The sequence below is a fragment of the Tamandua tetradactyla genome, chromosome 10 (assembly GCF_023851605.1).
Source record: "Tamandua tetradactyla isolate mTamTet1 chromosome 10, mTamTet1.pri, whole genome shotgun sequence".
In the NCBI taxonomy this organism is placed as follows: domain Eukaryota; kingdom Metazoa; phylum Chordata; class Mammalia; order Pilosa; family Myrmecophagidae; genus Tamandua; species Tamandua tetradactyla.
In genome coordinates this window covers 102,232,551-102,248,265 of record NC_135336.1, presented here as the reverse complement: position 1 = coordinate 102,248,265, position 15,715 = coordinate 102,232,551, and the positions used below count along the sequence as shown (strand labels likewise).

At 38.4% G+C, this 15,715-nt stretch overlaps 1 protein-coding gene across 13 annotated transcripts in view; it reads right to left on the bottom strand.

The window, feature by feature from the left end:
- The window catches only part of LCA5L (lebercilin LCA5 like), an 88,575-nt gene that overhangs the window by 41,863 nt on the left and 30,997 nt on the right, over positions 1-15,715 (bottom strand). For 9 of the 13 annotated variants that reach the window (XM_077119051.1, XM_077119044.1, XM_077119049.1 and 6 more), the window contains 2 exons: positions 10,829-11,343; positions 8,752-8,889 (listed from right to left, as the gene is read on the bottom strand). In XM_077119051.1, the coding sequence (XP_076975166.1) occupies positions 8,752-8,889; positions 10,829-11,343 (653 nt within the window). The other 4 variants (XR_013158739.1, XR_013158741.1, XR_013158740.1 and 1 more) reach the window with 2 other exon arrangements.

Here is a 15,715-nt window from a genome sequence, read left to right as displayed (position 1 = left end):
AATAAGTTGTTGGGATTTTGATTGGTATTGCATTGAATCTGTAAATCAATTTAGGTAGGATTGACATCTTAACTATATTTAGTCTTCCAATCCATGAACACGGTATGCCCTTCCATCTATTTAGGTCTTCTATGATTTCTTTTAACAGTTTTTTGTAGTTTTCTTTGTATAGGTCTTTTGTCTCTTTAGTTAAATTTATTCCTAAGTACTTTATTCTTTTAGTTGCAATTGTAAATGGAATTCATTTCTTGATTTCCCCCTCAGCTTGTTCATTGGTAGTGTATAGAAATGCTACGGATTTTTGAATGTTGATCTTGTAACCTGCTACTCTGCTGTACATATTTATTAGCTCTAGTAGTTTTGTTGTGGATTTTTCCAGGTTTTCAACGTATAGTATCATATCATCTGCAAACAGTAATAGTTTTACTTCTTCCTTTCCAATTTTGATGCCTTGTATTTCTTTTTCTTGTCTAATTGCTCTGGCTAGAACCTCCAACACGATGTTGAATAATAGTGGTGATAGTGGACATCCTTGTCTTGTTCCTGATCTTAGGGGGAAAGTTTTCAATTTTTTCCCATTGAGGATGATATTAGCTGTGGGTTTTTCATATATTCCCTCTATCGTTTTAAGGAAGTTCCCTTGTATTCCTATCCTTTGAAATGTTTTCAACAGGAAAGGATGTTGAATCTTGTCAAATGCTGTCTCTGCATCAATTGAGATGATCATGTGATTTTTCTGCTTTGATTTGTTGATATGGTGTATTACATTAATTGATTTTCTTATGTTGAACCATCCTTGCATACCTGGGATGAATCCTACTTGGTCATGATGTATAATTCTTTTAATGTGTTGTTGGATACGATTTGCTAGAATTTTATTGAGGATTTTTGCATCTATATTCATTAGAGAGATTGGTCTGTAGTTTTCTTTTTTTGTAATATCTTTGCCTGGTTTTGGTATGAGGGTGATGTTGGCTTCATAGAATGAATTAGGTACTTTTCCCTCCACTTCGATTATTTTGAAGAGTTTGAGGAGAGTTGGTACTAATTCTTTCTGGAATGTTTGATAGAATTCACATGTGAAGCCGTCTGGTCCTGGACTTTTCTTTTTCGGAAGCTTCTGAATGACTGATTCGATTTCTTTACTTGTGATTGGTTTGTTGAGGTCGTCTATTTCTTCTTGAGTCAAAGTTGGTTGTTCATGCCTTTCTAGGAACTTGTCCATTTCATCTACATTGTTGTATTTATTAGCATAAAGTTGTTCATAGTATCCTGTTATTACCTCCTTTATTTCTGTGAGGTCAGTGGTTATGTCTCCTCTTCCATTTCTGATCTTATTTATTTGCGTCCTCTCTCTCCTTCTTTTTGTCAATCTTGCTAAGGGCCCATCAATCTTATTGATTTTCTCATAGAACCAACTTCTGGTCTTATTGATTTTCTCTATTGTTTTCATGTTTTCAATTTCATTTATTTCTGCTCTAATCTTTGTTATTTCTTTCCTTTTGCTTGCTTTGGGGTTAGTTTGCTGTTCTTTCTCCAGTTCTTCCAAGTGGACAGTTAATTCCTGCATTTTTGCCTTTTCTTCTTTTCTGATATAGGCATTTAGGGCAATAAATTTCCCTCTTAACACTGCCTTTGCTGCATCCTGTGGCACAATTTTATTCTTGGCCTGATGGCTTAGTCTTTTTCATTCCCTCCCTCGCCATTTTGGCACGTCCGGTTCTTCTAGACGTCTGAATTACAAGCCTCACCCGGCGACTAGTGACGCAGCCTTGTCTCTCTACCCCTGTTGGCCTCCTCCTTATCCCTCCACCCGCCCAACATCCGCAGCTACAGGCACACTCAAAAACAACATCTCCCTGGTGCCTACAGACGTCACAGTCACCCCATCTGTCCTCCCTGTGTGATTGGCTACCCTCCCCTGGAGTCCACGCCCTAACTCCACCTCTCCTCAACTGTATATATTCCGGGGCTCACCGAGCCTCGAGGTCTTTAGCTAGTAGTGGCCCTGGCATAAGCTTCCACCAACAATAAAGCTACCTTGCTTCATGCCTTAATTGGCTTGGCCTCCAGTCCTTCAGACCCGCAGTGGTCCCCTGCGCGCGCGCCTCCGACCCAGACCCTCGAGCTTGAGCCCCCTCTGCGCCTGGCAGTTCTACTCCCTAGACCCCCTCGGCAGGAGGAGTGGACCCTCGCTAGCCTAGCGGAACCGGACTCGGCAGAGTCCCACCTCTCCCCGCAGTGTCCCATAGGTTTTGATATGTTGTGTTTTCGTTTTCATTCACCTCGAGATATTTACTAATTTCTCTTGCAATTTCTTCCTTGACCCACTCGTTGTTTAAGAGTGTGTTGTTGAGCCTCCACGTATTTGTGAATTTTCTGGCACTCCTCCTATTATTGATTTCCAACTTCATTCCTTTATGATCTGAGAAAGTGTTGTGTATGATTTCAATCTTTTTAAATTTGTTAAGACTTGCTTTGTGACCCAGCATATGGTCTATCTTTGAGAATGATCCATGAGCACTTGAGAAAAAGGTGTATCCTGCTGTTGTGGGATGTAATGTCCTATAAATGTCTGTTAAGTCTAGCTCATTTATTGTAATATTCAGATTCTCTATTTCTTTATTGATCCTCTGTCTAGATGTTCTGTCCATTGATGAGAGTGGTGAATTGAAGTCTCCAACTATTATGGTATATGTGTCTATTTCCCTTTTCAGTGTTTGCAGTGTATTCCTCACGTATTTTGGGGCATTCTGGTTCGGTGCATAAATATTTATGATTGTTATGTCTTCTTGTTTAATTGTTCCTTTCATTAGTAGATAGTGTCCTTCTTTGTCTCTTTTAACTGTTTTACATTTGAAGTCTAATTTGTTGGATATTAGTATAGCTACTCCTGCTCTTTTCTGGTTGTTATTTGCATGAAATATCTTTTCCCAACCTTTCACTTTCAACCTATGTTTATCTTTGGGTCTAAGATGTGTTTCCTGTAGACAGCATATAGAAGGATCCTGTTTTTTAATCCATTCTGCCATTCAATGCCTTTTGATTGGGGAATTCAGCCCATTAACATTCAGTGTTATTACTGTTTGGATAATATTTTCCTCTACCATTTTGCCTTTTGTATTATATATATCATATCTGATTTTCCTTCTTTCTACACTCTTCTCCATACCTCTCTCTTCTGTCTTTTCGTATCTGACTCTAGTGCTCCCTTTAGTATTTCTTGCAGAGCTGGTCTCTTGGTCACAAATTCTCTCAGTGACTTTTTGTCTGAAAATGTTTTAATTTCTCCCTCATCTTTGAAGGACAATTTTGCTGGATATGGAAGTCTTGGTTGGCAGTTTTTCTCTTTTAGTAATTTAAATATATCATCCCACTGTCTCTAGCTTCCATGGTTTCTGCTGAGAAATCTACACATAGTTTTATTGGGTTTCCCTTGTATGTGATGGATTGTTTTTCTCTTGCTGCTTTCAAGATCCTCTCTTTCTCTTTGACCTCTGACATTCTAACTAGTAAGTGTCTTGGAGAACGCCTATTTGGGTCTATTCTCTTTGGGGTGCGCTGCAGTTCTTGGATCTGTAATTTTAGGTCTTTCATAAGAGTTGGGAAATTTTCAGTGATAATTTCTTCCATTAGTTTTTCTCCTCCTTTTCCCTTCTCTTCTCCTTCTGGGACACCCACAACATATATATTTGTGCGCTTCATATTATCATTCAATTCCCTGAGCCCCTGCTCAAATTTTTCCATTCTTTTCCCTATAGTTTCTGTTTCTTTTTGGAATTCAGATGTTCCATCCTCCAATTCACTAATTCTAGCTTCTGTCTCTTTAAATCTACCATTGTAGGTATCTATTATTTTTTCCATCTTTTCTACTTTGTCCTTCACTGCCATAAGTTCTGTGATTTGTTTTTTCAGTTTTTCTATGTCTTCTTTTTGTGCAGCCCATGTCTTCTTCATGTCCTCCCTCAATTTATTGATTTGGTTTTTGAAGAGGTTTTCCATTTCTGTTCGTATATTCAGAATTAGTTGTCTCAGCTCCTGTATCTCATTTGAACTATTGGTTTGTTGCTTTGACTGGGCCATATCTTCAATTTTCCTGGTGTGATTCGTTATTTTTTGCTGGCGTCTGGGCATTTAATCAGATTTCCCTGAGTGTGGGACCCAGCAGATTGAAAGACTGTCCTGTGAAGTCTCTGGGCTCCGTTTTTCTTATCCTGCCCAGTATGTGGTGCTTGTCTGTCTGGGGGTCCCACCAGCAAAAGATGTTGTGGCTCCTTTAACTTTGGAAGACTCTCGCTGCTGGGTGTGTGGTGGAGACAGAGGAAAGGTTGTAGGTTGGTTTTAATGGCTTCAAATTGTGAAGTCCTGGGATCTGAGTTCCTTGAAAGAGGGAATCCACCTGAGTTGTGTTTCACCCCTCCGGTGGGGATGATTCTGGTGGTAGAGAGCCCTGAAAGCAGCCTGTTTCTGCGTTTGGGGCAGTTGTAACCTATGTAATCCCAGCGCTGAGCCCAGAGGCAATGAAGCCTCCGTAGAAACAGCCGCAGAAGGCTCTGTTTCGCCCCCTTTACTCTTTTTCAGTTAGCCCAATTGGCGATTTCCGCCTTGATCAGTTTTGCCTGAGCTGAGGGCCTATTTTTAGTAGTCAGAAGTTGTTCATTAATGCCACTATTGGTGTTAGGTTGGGCTTAGTCTCTACTACTGTTGGAGACTCTTTCCTTTCCCTCCGGGAAGTCACCTGTCGGGGAGGGGCGCCAGCCACCGCGGCTTGGGGAACCGCTGTTCGGATGCTCCCAGCTGGCCCGGGAAGCTGCATGTGTGGAAGTGGCTGCGGTCGCCAGCCACCGCGGCTTGGGGGACCGCTTTTCCGAGGCTCCCAGCCGGCCCGGGAAGCCGCGGTGTGGGGGAGGCCCTCTGGAATTTTGATTTGGTCATTTGGATGGGCCATTTCTGCTTGGATCTTTGTGTGCTTTGTGATTTTCTGTTGTGTTCTGGGCATTTGTTTATCTTGATATGGTTATTATGCAAGTTGGCTTCCTTCATTCTTCTAAAGTTGTGTATTTACTTATTTTTTGCTGAATATTTCTTTTTACACCTTGTTTTTGATTATTCTCTGCCAAATCAAGGTCCTGCTTTCATGTAGGGGACACAATTCAACTTAAGTTTCTGTTATAAGGTAGGCTAGGGTACACGGATACTCCAGTGGCAGAATGGCTGGCTACCATGAAGGAGACCCAAACTGAACTCCTAGCCAGGTCTGGCCAGCAGATGTCATGCTGGAGTCTCCTCCCTCAAGTGCCACCTCTCCTGGCCAAAGCAACAGGGGCTGCGTGCTCAGCAGAGGGGCTGCTTTGCCAGGGGAATTGCTCCACCAGGGGCAACTGGCAGGTGGGTGTCTGCCAGGGGACTGGGAAGCCAACCAGCACATGGGGGATCGTAGCACTTGTGGGCCTGCCAGACACTGTGACTGTGGGCCAGCTTTTCCTGCACCTGACAGGATGATCACTACCCCCCCTCCTCTGCCGAGGCTCACCCCATGGTGGATGATTGCAGGCCTCCTGGTTCCCCATGGGTGCTATCCACCACAACCACATAGGGAGGTTTCTATACATTCAGTTTTTAAAGAAACTTCCAAACCATTTTCCAGAGGTACCTTACCATTTACTTTCATGTGGTTGACATCTCTACATTCTCCATGAAATGTCTTTTGCACTTTCTTTTTATTCTTGAGTTTTGAGAGTTCTTTATATTCTAAATACCTATCATTATCAGATATGTGGTTTGCAAATATTCCCCCCCACCCCCAGGTCTGTAACTTGTCTTTTCATCTTTTAGCAGGGTGTTTTTCACTTTTTTGGGGGGGGGGGTGGTGGTGCATGGGCTGAGAATTAAACTGGGGTCTCCTATACGGCAGGCAAACATTCTACCTCTGAACCACCCATGGACCCTTAGCAAGGTCTTTTGCGAAGCAAAAATATAAAATGTTTATGAATCAGTTTTTCCTTTTATGGATCAATCTTTAAAAAAAAATTTATTGTGGTAACATATATACAACATAAAATTTCCTTTTTTTAACTACTTTCAAGTATACAATTCAAAGTGGGTTAAAAAAGCATGACCAACTATATGCGTTTACAAGAAACACCCTAAATTCAAAGACACACATAGTTAAAAGTGAAAGAATGGAAAAAATAGTAACCAGAAGGGGGCTGGGGTAACTACACTAATAGCAAATAAAATAGCCCCAGCTCCCAACAAGGGATGTTGTGGAGCTTGCCATTTTTGTAGCCCAGTAGCCAACTGCACAGGGATGATGGAGACCTTGGGATGATGGCCTGTAGATCGTGGCTATCTCCTCAGAGCACTATACTCGCTGACCATCATAGCCACTTTGGTCCTGATGATGACAAAGGCCTTGAGCCTGGTCAGCTGGCCAGCGTGGGTCTGTTTTGGCACAGTAATACTTTTCAAAACCTCATCCTGGATGAGGACTTCTTGATGGGCAGAGAGAAGAGACAGATCTCCCTCCATGGAATTGACCAGGAGACTCAGCCTGGTGATAGGGAGACATTCCTTGTCCTTGGCCTCAACCTCATGTGCTCCATGGCCTTGGCCCTGGCCCCCACTGCTGAAGCCCCATAGAAGCCCCCGTGGCCTCCCATTCAAGGGCCCTGGAACTCCTATTCCAGGGCCCCCACAGCCTGCAGGGCCTCATAGCACATGCATTATCCACACTTGTGTTTTCTTGAAGAAGTTCTGAGTTTTTTTTGATAGTTCCCTAATAATCCTTCCTTGGTTTCCTTGCTTCCAACTGACAGGTTCATCTTATATATTTAATGCCCCAGACCAAGGGCTCTTTTAAGGCACTGGGGTTCATTTTACTGGGATATGGAATTCGAACAGCACAATCTAGGTATTGGGGATATTGCTTTCTGCTGAGTTTGTCCCATTAGGAAATAAGTATTTTTATCTTTTGTTTTCTTTTTGGCATGGGCAGGCTTCGGGAAACAAACCCGGAAACCTGCCATTCTCTGGCATGGCAGGTGAGAACTCTTCCACTGAGCTACCACTGCCCAACCAGGAAATATGCATTTTTAAAGATGAATACAAGTTCATACTTTTACTTCCAATTTAAAATCAGAACTAAAGCCTTTTTTTTTTAACCTTATTAATCTTACTCTTAGTATTGTCTATCACCCAAATCCTAATTCCCAGTGCAGCAGCATATTTCATCACTTGCCTTATCCCATGGGATATAAACAACTTCATAATAACAATACCAACACTACCACCAAACAGTTCAAGATATTTTGTGAAGTTATTTTTGTCCTTACCCAATTTCTCACTTAGACTGAACAGTGAAATTACTGTGTGTTAACATCACCTGGAATGATTTCTCTCTGTGACACTATGCCACCAATGTAATACACAGATGCACCCATTGTTTTTCCATCTTATTTTGGATTTTTAGGGATTGTTTTTAAATTTTTAAATATTTGATTAAACTCTGTTTCACAGTTATGCAAAATATTTACATGGTTCCAAAGTCAAAGTCACCAAGAAGTTATTCAAAGAAGAAATTTACGTCCTATAACTGTCCCTCCTGCACCATTGTCTCCTCCCCCCACCCATGCTATCTTACTATTGTTTCTCTTTTTAAAATATAAGCAAATATGTGGATACATTTGTAGTTCACACCTTTCCTTAAATAGCAGCATATTACACATTTTTCTCCATTTTGCTTTTTTTATGTACTATATACCTTAGAGATTACTGCACAGTAATATTTAAAAATTCATCATTCCGTTTTTACAGATGCATAAACTTCATTCTGTGGAGGTACATTTACTTTTCTTTTCTAAAATAAATTAACACCTTATTCTGTATAGAATTTTGTATTTTTTTTCATTAAACATTTCATTAGGCATTTCTCTTGTCCAAAGAAAAAATGCTTTTTAAAGGCTAAGTACTGTTCATATGCTATATAGCTTCAAGTAGAAGCACAAAATTTCTTTTAAAATTCCCTGATTATGCTTCTGTTTGTATGTATGTTTACCTAACCATTGGCTCTTGAAAGTGCTTTAGATTTCTAAGCTGATTGCTATAGCTATGCCCATTTTCTGCCATGTTTTTCTCTCTAAAAATCCTGATTCCAGATAAAAAAGGTTTGGTACTCTCTTCTGCTTTATGAAGGGGAATTAACTATTTAACCTTTTACCCCTAATATTTTTCCCCTGTCTCTGAGTGATCTCAAGGATCCTGAGATGTAAAATTAGATTTTACTTCAAAGTTAAAGATATTTGTCTTAAAGAATAAAGCTTAAGGTTTTCTAGATGAGACTTGAAACAGTGATTTTTTTTAAGTATCTTATCTAGTTTTTCCAAATTGTTGTAAGTTTTAGAAATCTGGAAGGCAGAAAGATAGTAAGAAGTTTAAAAAAATAAATATTTTTAACTTTTTATTTTAGAGCAGTGAACTCCTTATTTTACATGGTGAAATAAAAATGATAACCAGAAGTCTTGTCAATGAATAGAGCAGAGCTTTAATTTTTCTTAACACTAACATTCACCATGCGGTTTAACTAATTCTAATAATTTCAAGATCCTCTGTACATGTGAGTACAGGGAAGAAACTTAATTTGAGAAACATTTTCATGAAGTTAAATAATTTGAAGATAAAATAAGCATAAATAGTCTGATATTTTGGGAAACAGAATTTCACAATTTTTCTTGTTTTGTTTTTAAAAAATACCTTAAGTTTTTGTTGAAGGTGTTTTACTTCCATTTGCAGAGCCTTTGTAGCTGCTTGAGCTGCTAAAGTCTTTCGATTCTCAACTGCCAACTGCCGACTGAAGGCTTTGCTGTTCATCCTCAGTTGTTTTTCCAAGATCTGAAAACAGTGTATATTTCAACTCTTCTAGAACCAACGTAGTAATAAAAACTTAAATTAAAATGACATTAACTACATTTAAGAAAAGCACAAAATTTCAATATAATTTTAGTGAATGGCTTGTATAGAGGGTATATACGAGCACTAAGTCCAACAACAAAAACAACAAGCCAAAAAGTCCTGGATCTTAACTCCAGAAAACAAATATCATGTTGAGTCCGATATTTTTTTTTTACATATTCTGGAGTTTGATACAATTCTTTTGAACAAATCCTGAAAGTCAATAAATACAATCCAGTGTCATACTTTAAAACTAACCTAAGCAGTTCTGTCAAATTAAATATCTATCCCTTACCTTTGTATGTTGTGCTCTTTAAAAACCTCTCAAGCGTCTCAGTGAAGTGACATTTCTGCATCAATGCTGACCATCTTCGCACAGTTATTTCCAGAAACTCAGACTAGAAGTTACAAATACTCACCCTTTTGTATCCATAGAGATGAATTATAAAACACTGCAATGCCCAATTTAGTTTAATAACCACCTATGCACAGGATTTGCGGCTGCATATTCACATTCTTACCAGAATGACAACCTGTTTGATCTGGACTTCAACAAAAGCCAGAAGATTTTTTTACATGGAGTGGATTTTGCCCCATTTCAACATTAATACTTTCTCATTAAAGAAAAGTAGAAAACATGGCAAACTAAAAGGATGAAATCATCACTAAATGTCCTACTCCCTAAAATATTAACACTAAAAAAAAAACTACCCTATGTGTTTTGGCCATGAAACATTTTCCCTCCACCAAATGCCCTACAACCAAACAGCAATTTCCCATAACCAAGTCCTTTCTGTCAGCCAAGAAAATATTTATTTCTTAATTTATTCTTATTTTGTCTATAAATAGAAAAACATGAACTGCTTAAATATTTATTTGTAAAAATATGTAGGTGAGATAAAAATACACTTACTTTTGCATGAGATATGCTAAGATGGTTTCAATATAACCTAAAAGGCCAGATAATATAACTTTGGTATTCTATTTACAACAGTAAAAAACGAGGTTGCTCATTATTTTCTGTAGCTCACATATCCATTCTGTGTGAGAAAATTCTCTTTATGATTGAGATTTTATTAAAGAAGAGATGACTGAGATAAAAAGATGGATTAAATGAGCTTGATAATTTCTTACTATTTCAAGATCACAGAAAATATTAGTTTCTAACCATCAGGTATTAAGAATTAAAGAGTAAATAAATTCCATTTATGTTTATGTCCACAGAGACCAAAAACTAATGTAGAATAGATGGGCAAATGCTCAAATCAACCCTTTTAATATACTCCCCAATCTTTTGAGAACCATGTACCATTGAAAAAAAAATCCATTCATCTCTTAAGGTATTTTAATTCCTTTACTCTCTCTCTTTCCTGGGATATCATCTGGAAAAATCCCTATTTCTAAAATATTAAAAATGATTATGTGGTAGTGATGGACTGAATTGGTGAGGGACAAAAAAAGGAAAAGGACTGAACAGATACACTCTCTAAATTTTTAGGGATGTGGCCTTTTAATGAAGTTTGAAGTAGAGGAAGCATTGATTTCTAAGAAAGATTTTGTTCAACACAATGTAACTTTTTTAGCATATGAAAAATTCCAACACTTGTCCCTGTGCTGTCTTAGAGAATGATCATTTCCAGATAAACTGACCAAACTCACCAGACAATAGGATGAACATTTCCAGATCTGAGATATTCTGTGTCTCCTTCAACCATCTCATCCTCCTCACCCCAAACCCTTAGACAAAATCCTTATTTAGTGCACAAGCAGAATGATTCAGTTTGTAGTGTTCATTACTGAGAGGGCAAATATAACTAATGTGCATGCTTTCTCTATCAATTTTGCAAACTTAAAATTTCTAGGCCTCTGAAATACAGACCTGTATTCTTTTGTCATTTGCCTCCATTTTTGTCATAAGCATAGACAATCTTTGAGTTAGTTCTTCCCTCTCTGCAAGATTTTTGTCTTCAGAAAGTTTCTGCAGTGCCTGTAAGGCATCTTTAGTTCTCAACAACTCACCATCAGCCTCTCTAAGCTTCCTAGATACAGCTCTTTCCTTTTCCTGGGATTTCCTAAGTAACTGCCTTAAATTTTTTACTTCATTCTGATGTTTAATCATTATTTGAGGGAGATTATTTTGTGAATTCTCATATTTTCCTATAGCTTTCAAGTGCCTAAATTGAAGTTGTTTCAAAAATTGGTTTTCTATGATGGTGGCTTCCAATTTTCGACGTATATCAGCTAATTCATTTTTTAGTTCTTTGATCTTATGAAGCCTTGCTGACATTATGCGATGAGCCATAGCATCTCTTCTTTGGGTAATCATATTGATTTGAGAATTAAAGAATGATGTATTCCAGTTGTGTTTTTTTTCAGCTGCATTTTCCTTATTGCCTGTGTAAGCAGATAATCCAGTTTATTACTAGTAATATATTTACAGATTAATATGCACATATCATACCCTGCCCCCAAGCACATAATCATACATACATGCCTAAAGCATAACTAGAGGGGAAAGAACTAGCATTTAAGGAATGCTCATGTTTTAGTCCAGGTATTGTACATATTTGTATCTCATTTAATGCAATTCATTAAGGTCAGTGGTATTTCCATTTTATATCTGGAGATTTTAAGTTTGTCCAAGTTAACTCAGCTATGAAGTGGCATAGATTGGACTGAAAATCAGGTCTATTTTTTTGACTCTAAAACCTGTGTTAATTGCTAAAATTTACTAAGTGCTTATCATTTGTTGGGCATTGAACTAAATGTTTTATATCATTATCTGATGTCATCCTTCCAACAATGTGTTGCAATTAGAATGTAATGCTAGAGCCCTACATGAAAATATCATTTATCCAAAATGATCTTTAAAAATCCATTAAACTGCATATATAGTATTCAGATATTCTATCGTTCAATAAACCCAACACAGCTACCTTTATCTCTGTTACTTTGAGCACTAAGTGAAATAGCTGGCAGGTGATCTGGGCCTATTGGGGAAAAAAAGGTATCTAAACAATGTTGCACTTGGTACATCAAGCTTACATAATTGAATCTGAGTATGTTAAATTTATGTGTGGCATCGTTGTTATTATCCTATTTTAAGGATCAGCAAATCGATGCTTAGACATGTCGCTTGTGAATGGGCTACTGCCCTCTCCTCATGTGTGCACTTGTATGATATATTTGCATGCACAGTATGTGTCACCTATATATCTGAACACATGTATGTGTACATGTGAACATACTAGTATAGTATATTCTGAGAAAGAAAGATTGAAACTGGATTCTAAAATCTAAAAAATCTGTTCCTGGTCCTGGAGAGAGAAGGGCACCTAGTGGCCGGTGTCAAAAGAGCCCTAAACTTAACCCGTTGGCACAAGTGTGGACATACTGGGACATGGGTTTGCAGGTTTGGTTCAAAGGTGGTGGGGAAGACAATTCTGCTGTGCCAGAAACAATTAACCAATACAAACAGAGGATGTTTTCTAGGGATAAAGCATTTGAGCCTGGACCATGACAGACCACAGAATTTATAACCATCACAATGATCAGCATCACATCAATAACTGATGGACCATCTTTGTGAATATGCCTTCAAAGGTGTTTATTTTCCCACTGGGAACAACACCTTAGTAGGGGCATGGTCGAACATCTGAATAGTTTAGAACAGGTTTTTGAGTAGCATGACAACTGGAAAGCAGTGCAGGGAAGCCTCGGGAACACCTACATGTCTTGTGAAGCGGTGTGTGTGGGTATGCTGAAGCCGCACACACTAATACCTGTCTAGGGGAGCCCTAGCCTCAGGCAGTGCGGGTCAGGCTGGTTTAGGACAGAAGAGGGCAGGGGCTGCCATGTTCTAGATCATGTCCAGCATGACCAAACTGACTGCCAACTTATAATGTCTTACAACTCTGGGTGACCTGACCTTGGAGGAGAGAGGGATTTCCTTGAAGTCAGCAGGATGAGGGGTGGTGGTTCCATGAGCAGTGGAGGCTTACCCCCTGCCATGCTGCACTCAAGCAAGTGACAGGAGGGCCGAGGCAGCAGGAGAGGGTGCCTGGGGGCTAAACGTCATGGCCTTTGGCACTGGCCTAGGCCTGTGGAGTTAGGATGTGCACAACAGGCAAGGATGCTTTGCAAGGAAGTGATAGCCTTTTAATCATCACATGAACCTGGACCAGGAACACACACATGATGAACACAAAGGAACCAAGACCAGAGGACCTTTACCAGTGTTCTTGTCTGTGTAAGGTCCCCATATTCCTTCCAACCCAAATATGCCTGACTGAACTTCTTGTCTACCCTAGTGAGTGGGTGGGTAGGAGGAACTGAGCCAGATTTGATTCAGAAATAAAAATATACCATTCACATTCATACTACATATTTCATACATGCCTACAGAACTGTAAAGGGAGTTGAAATAGGGTTAATCATTAATGATTTTATATCACATTATCCTAAACCATACATAATAAGGATGGTATACAATTTATCATTTCTATCCTATTTCATAAACTATGGCAGATTTAGCTGACCAATTAAAAACTTCTTAGGGTACTTTATAATTTTTAAACTACTAAGCCATAACATTCACTCAAATTAACTTGGCTTAATTCATCACAAATTTATTCATTTAAAATCACAGTTACCCCAGAAGACATTTCATATTACATGTAATGAAACCTGCCCTCCTGAACAGTCCTAAGAATATGCCCACACTCACCACTTCAGCAGCAAATTCATCCTGCCCCAGCTCGTCTTCATTCCTTCTGGCCCATTTTCCCAGGCTGGCCCTGCACCCCTATCCCCTTCCTCTTGCACCTCTGTGGTCCTTCTGTTCCACTTCCCTTCTCATGCTGTTTTCTTCCCCTTGTGCTCCCTAGTCTCAACCTGGCTCCCTCCTGGTCCTTTCCCTCCATGCCCTTGATCTGGCTCTGATCCTTGTCCTGAGCCACATTTTCACTTCCTCGTGCTGGCTCTGTCCTCAGCCAGGTTCTTTTCTCTCTCTTCTTGGTCTATACTGCATTTCACTTTCAAAGAGCTGGACCCACTTCCTCCAAGGACCAGGGTCTTTCCCTTTCTGTTCTCTGGAGTCTCGTGGTTTTCCGTTGAAAAGGGTTTCTCTTCAATACTACCTTAGGTCTTCCACCTACACCTGACTAAAGACAACAGGGACATTCAAAGAGTAAAAGGTGTCCCAAGGAAGTGAATGCAGTAAAATAACTGTTTTTGGTATACACATGTTTTGAATGACTATCACATGTACCAATTGATAGTTTTGGCATTATGTTGACAAAGCAAACACATCAAGAGGGCAATTTTCTTAATTAACAGAATACATAACTAAAAGTTCTGAAATTACATTTTCTACAAAAAGAGGAAATAACCAATTTTTGAAAATCAGCTGTAGAAACAGACTGTTTGCTATTTAAACTGATTTAAGTAAACCTCCAATATTTGATCATAGCAAAAAATGCTATCAAACTGAAGACTAAGCATTCTCATAGTTTTTCCTCTATGAAATATTTTTTCACCATAACATTTGCTTTCACCTGTTTGCTAAAACTGGAGTTGAAAATAACCTCTGAGGTTACTATTCTTAGTAAATTTTATGTCAATTTTGGAGGTTCCTAATACAATGTTCCCAGACTTTGAGGACTAGAGATCCACTTTTAATGTATCTTTTTTATTTTACCCCAGAGTGGAGCAAATGACTTGCTGCTTAAAATTCTCAGGCAAACACATACCATACATAAGCTATATGAGAGCAAAAGGATAAAGGATCAACTAAGGAAATACTTTATCATTCTTAGCAAAGCTTGATGCTACAATGTGTGTTTTAATTTCATCATATAAGGATCCTCATGGACATATAAAATTTGAGTGAAAGAGGCATCTGAGGTTTATTTAAAATATTTTCAGAGTATTAAAAAACAAAAGAATATCCAAGTCAGAGTAAGCTTTTTATCCTTTCAGATAAAGGAAACAGGACCCTCATCTGTTGTGAAGTGACTGGATTAATTTAGGCTGCTCCCAATTTATGAACAGGTATCTTGCATAAAGCATTCAATAAATATTTGTGGAATAAATGAGGAATCAATTATAAAAATTTAATTAAAAGCTGTTTAGAATTCAATATGCAATTAGTTTCTCATAGAAATAGCTTTATAAATAAAATACTAATTGCCTCTCAAAAGCCATTATAAATGTAGTATATAGATCCATGATCCCTTATCAATAATCCCTGTTGTAGAATGTTTCTGAATTTTAAGGGTTTTAATTTTTAGGTTACATATAGGGTATTTCATCGAGTAGAGACTGGGCAGCATGCTTAAATTAAAAAAAAAACATTTTTTTTTGTAGTGAAATATACGACTATTCAAAGTTGAAAAATATGTATGAATATATTTTGTAGTGAAATACATGACTAAGTAAAATAAATGAAGATGAGTCTCATGTCAGTTCAAATCAGGTTTTTGTTGCCGAATCAGTTTTGGTGGCAAACATATGAAAAATGTTGGGTTTTCAGAGCTTTGTAAATTTCCAGTGTGGATAAGGAATTGTACAGCTGTGGTATAACAGAACTTAACTAGGATGTTATTTCATTATGATAATCTTGTCCAAATGCCACTAACTGACTTCTTCAGATGGAGTTCTGCCATGAAGATAAGGGACTGGACTTTTCATCTTCTGCTCTGGGTATTGCATGGGTGCAGGACTCCTACCTCTCTACATAAGGGATTTTATCCTTTTGAGAATCTGA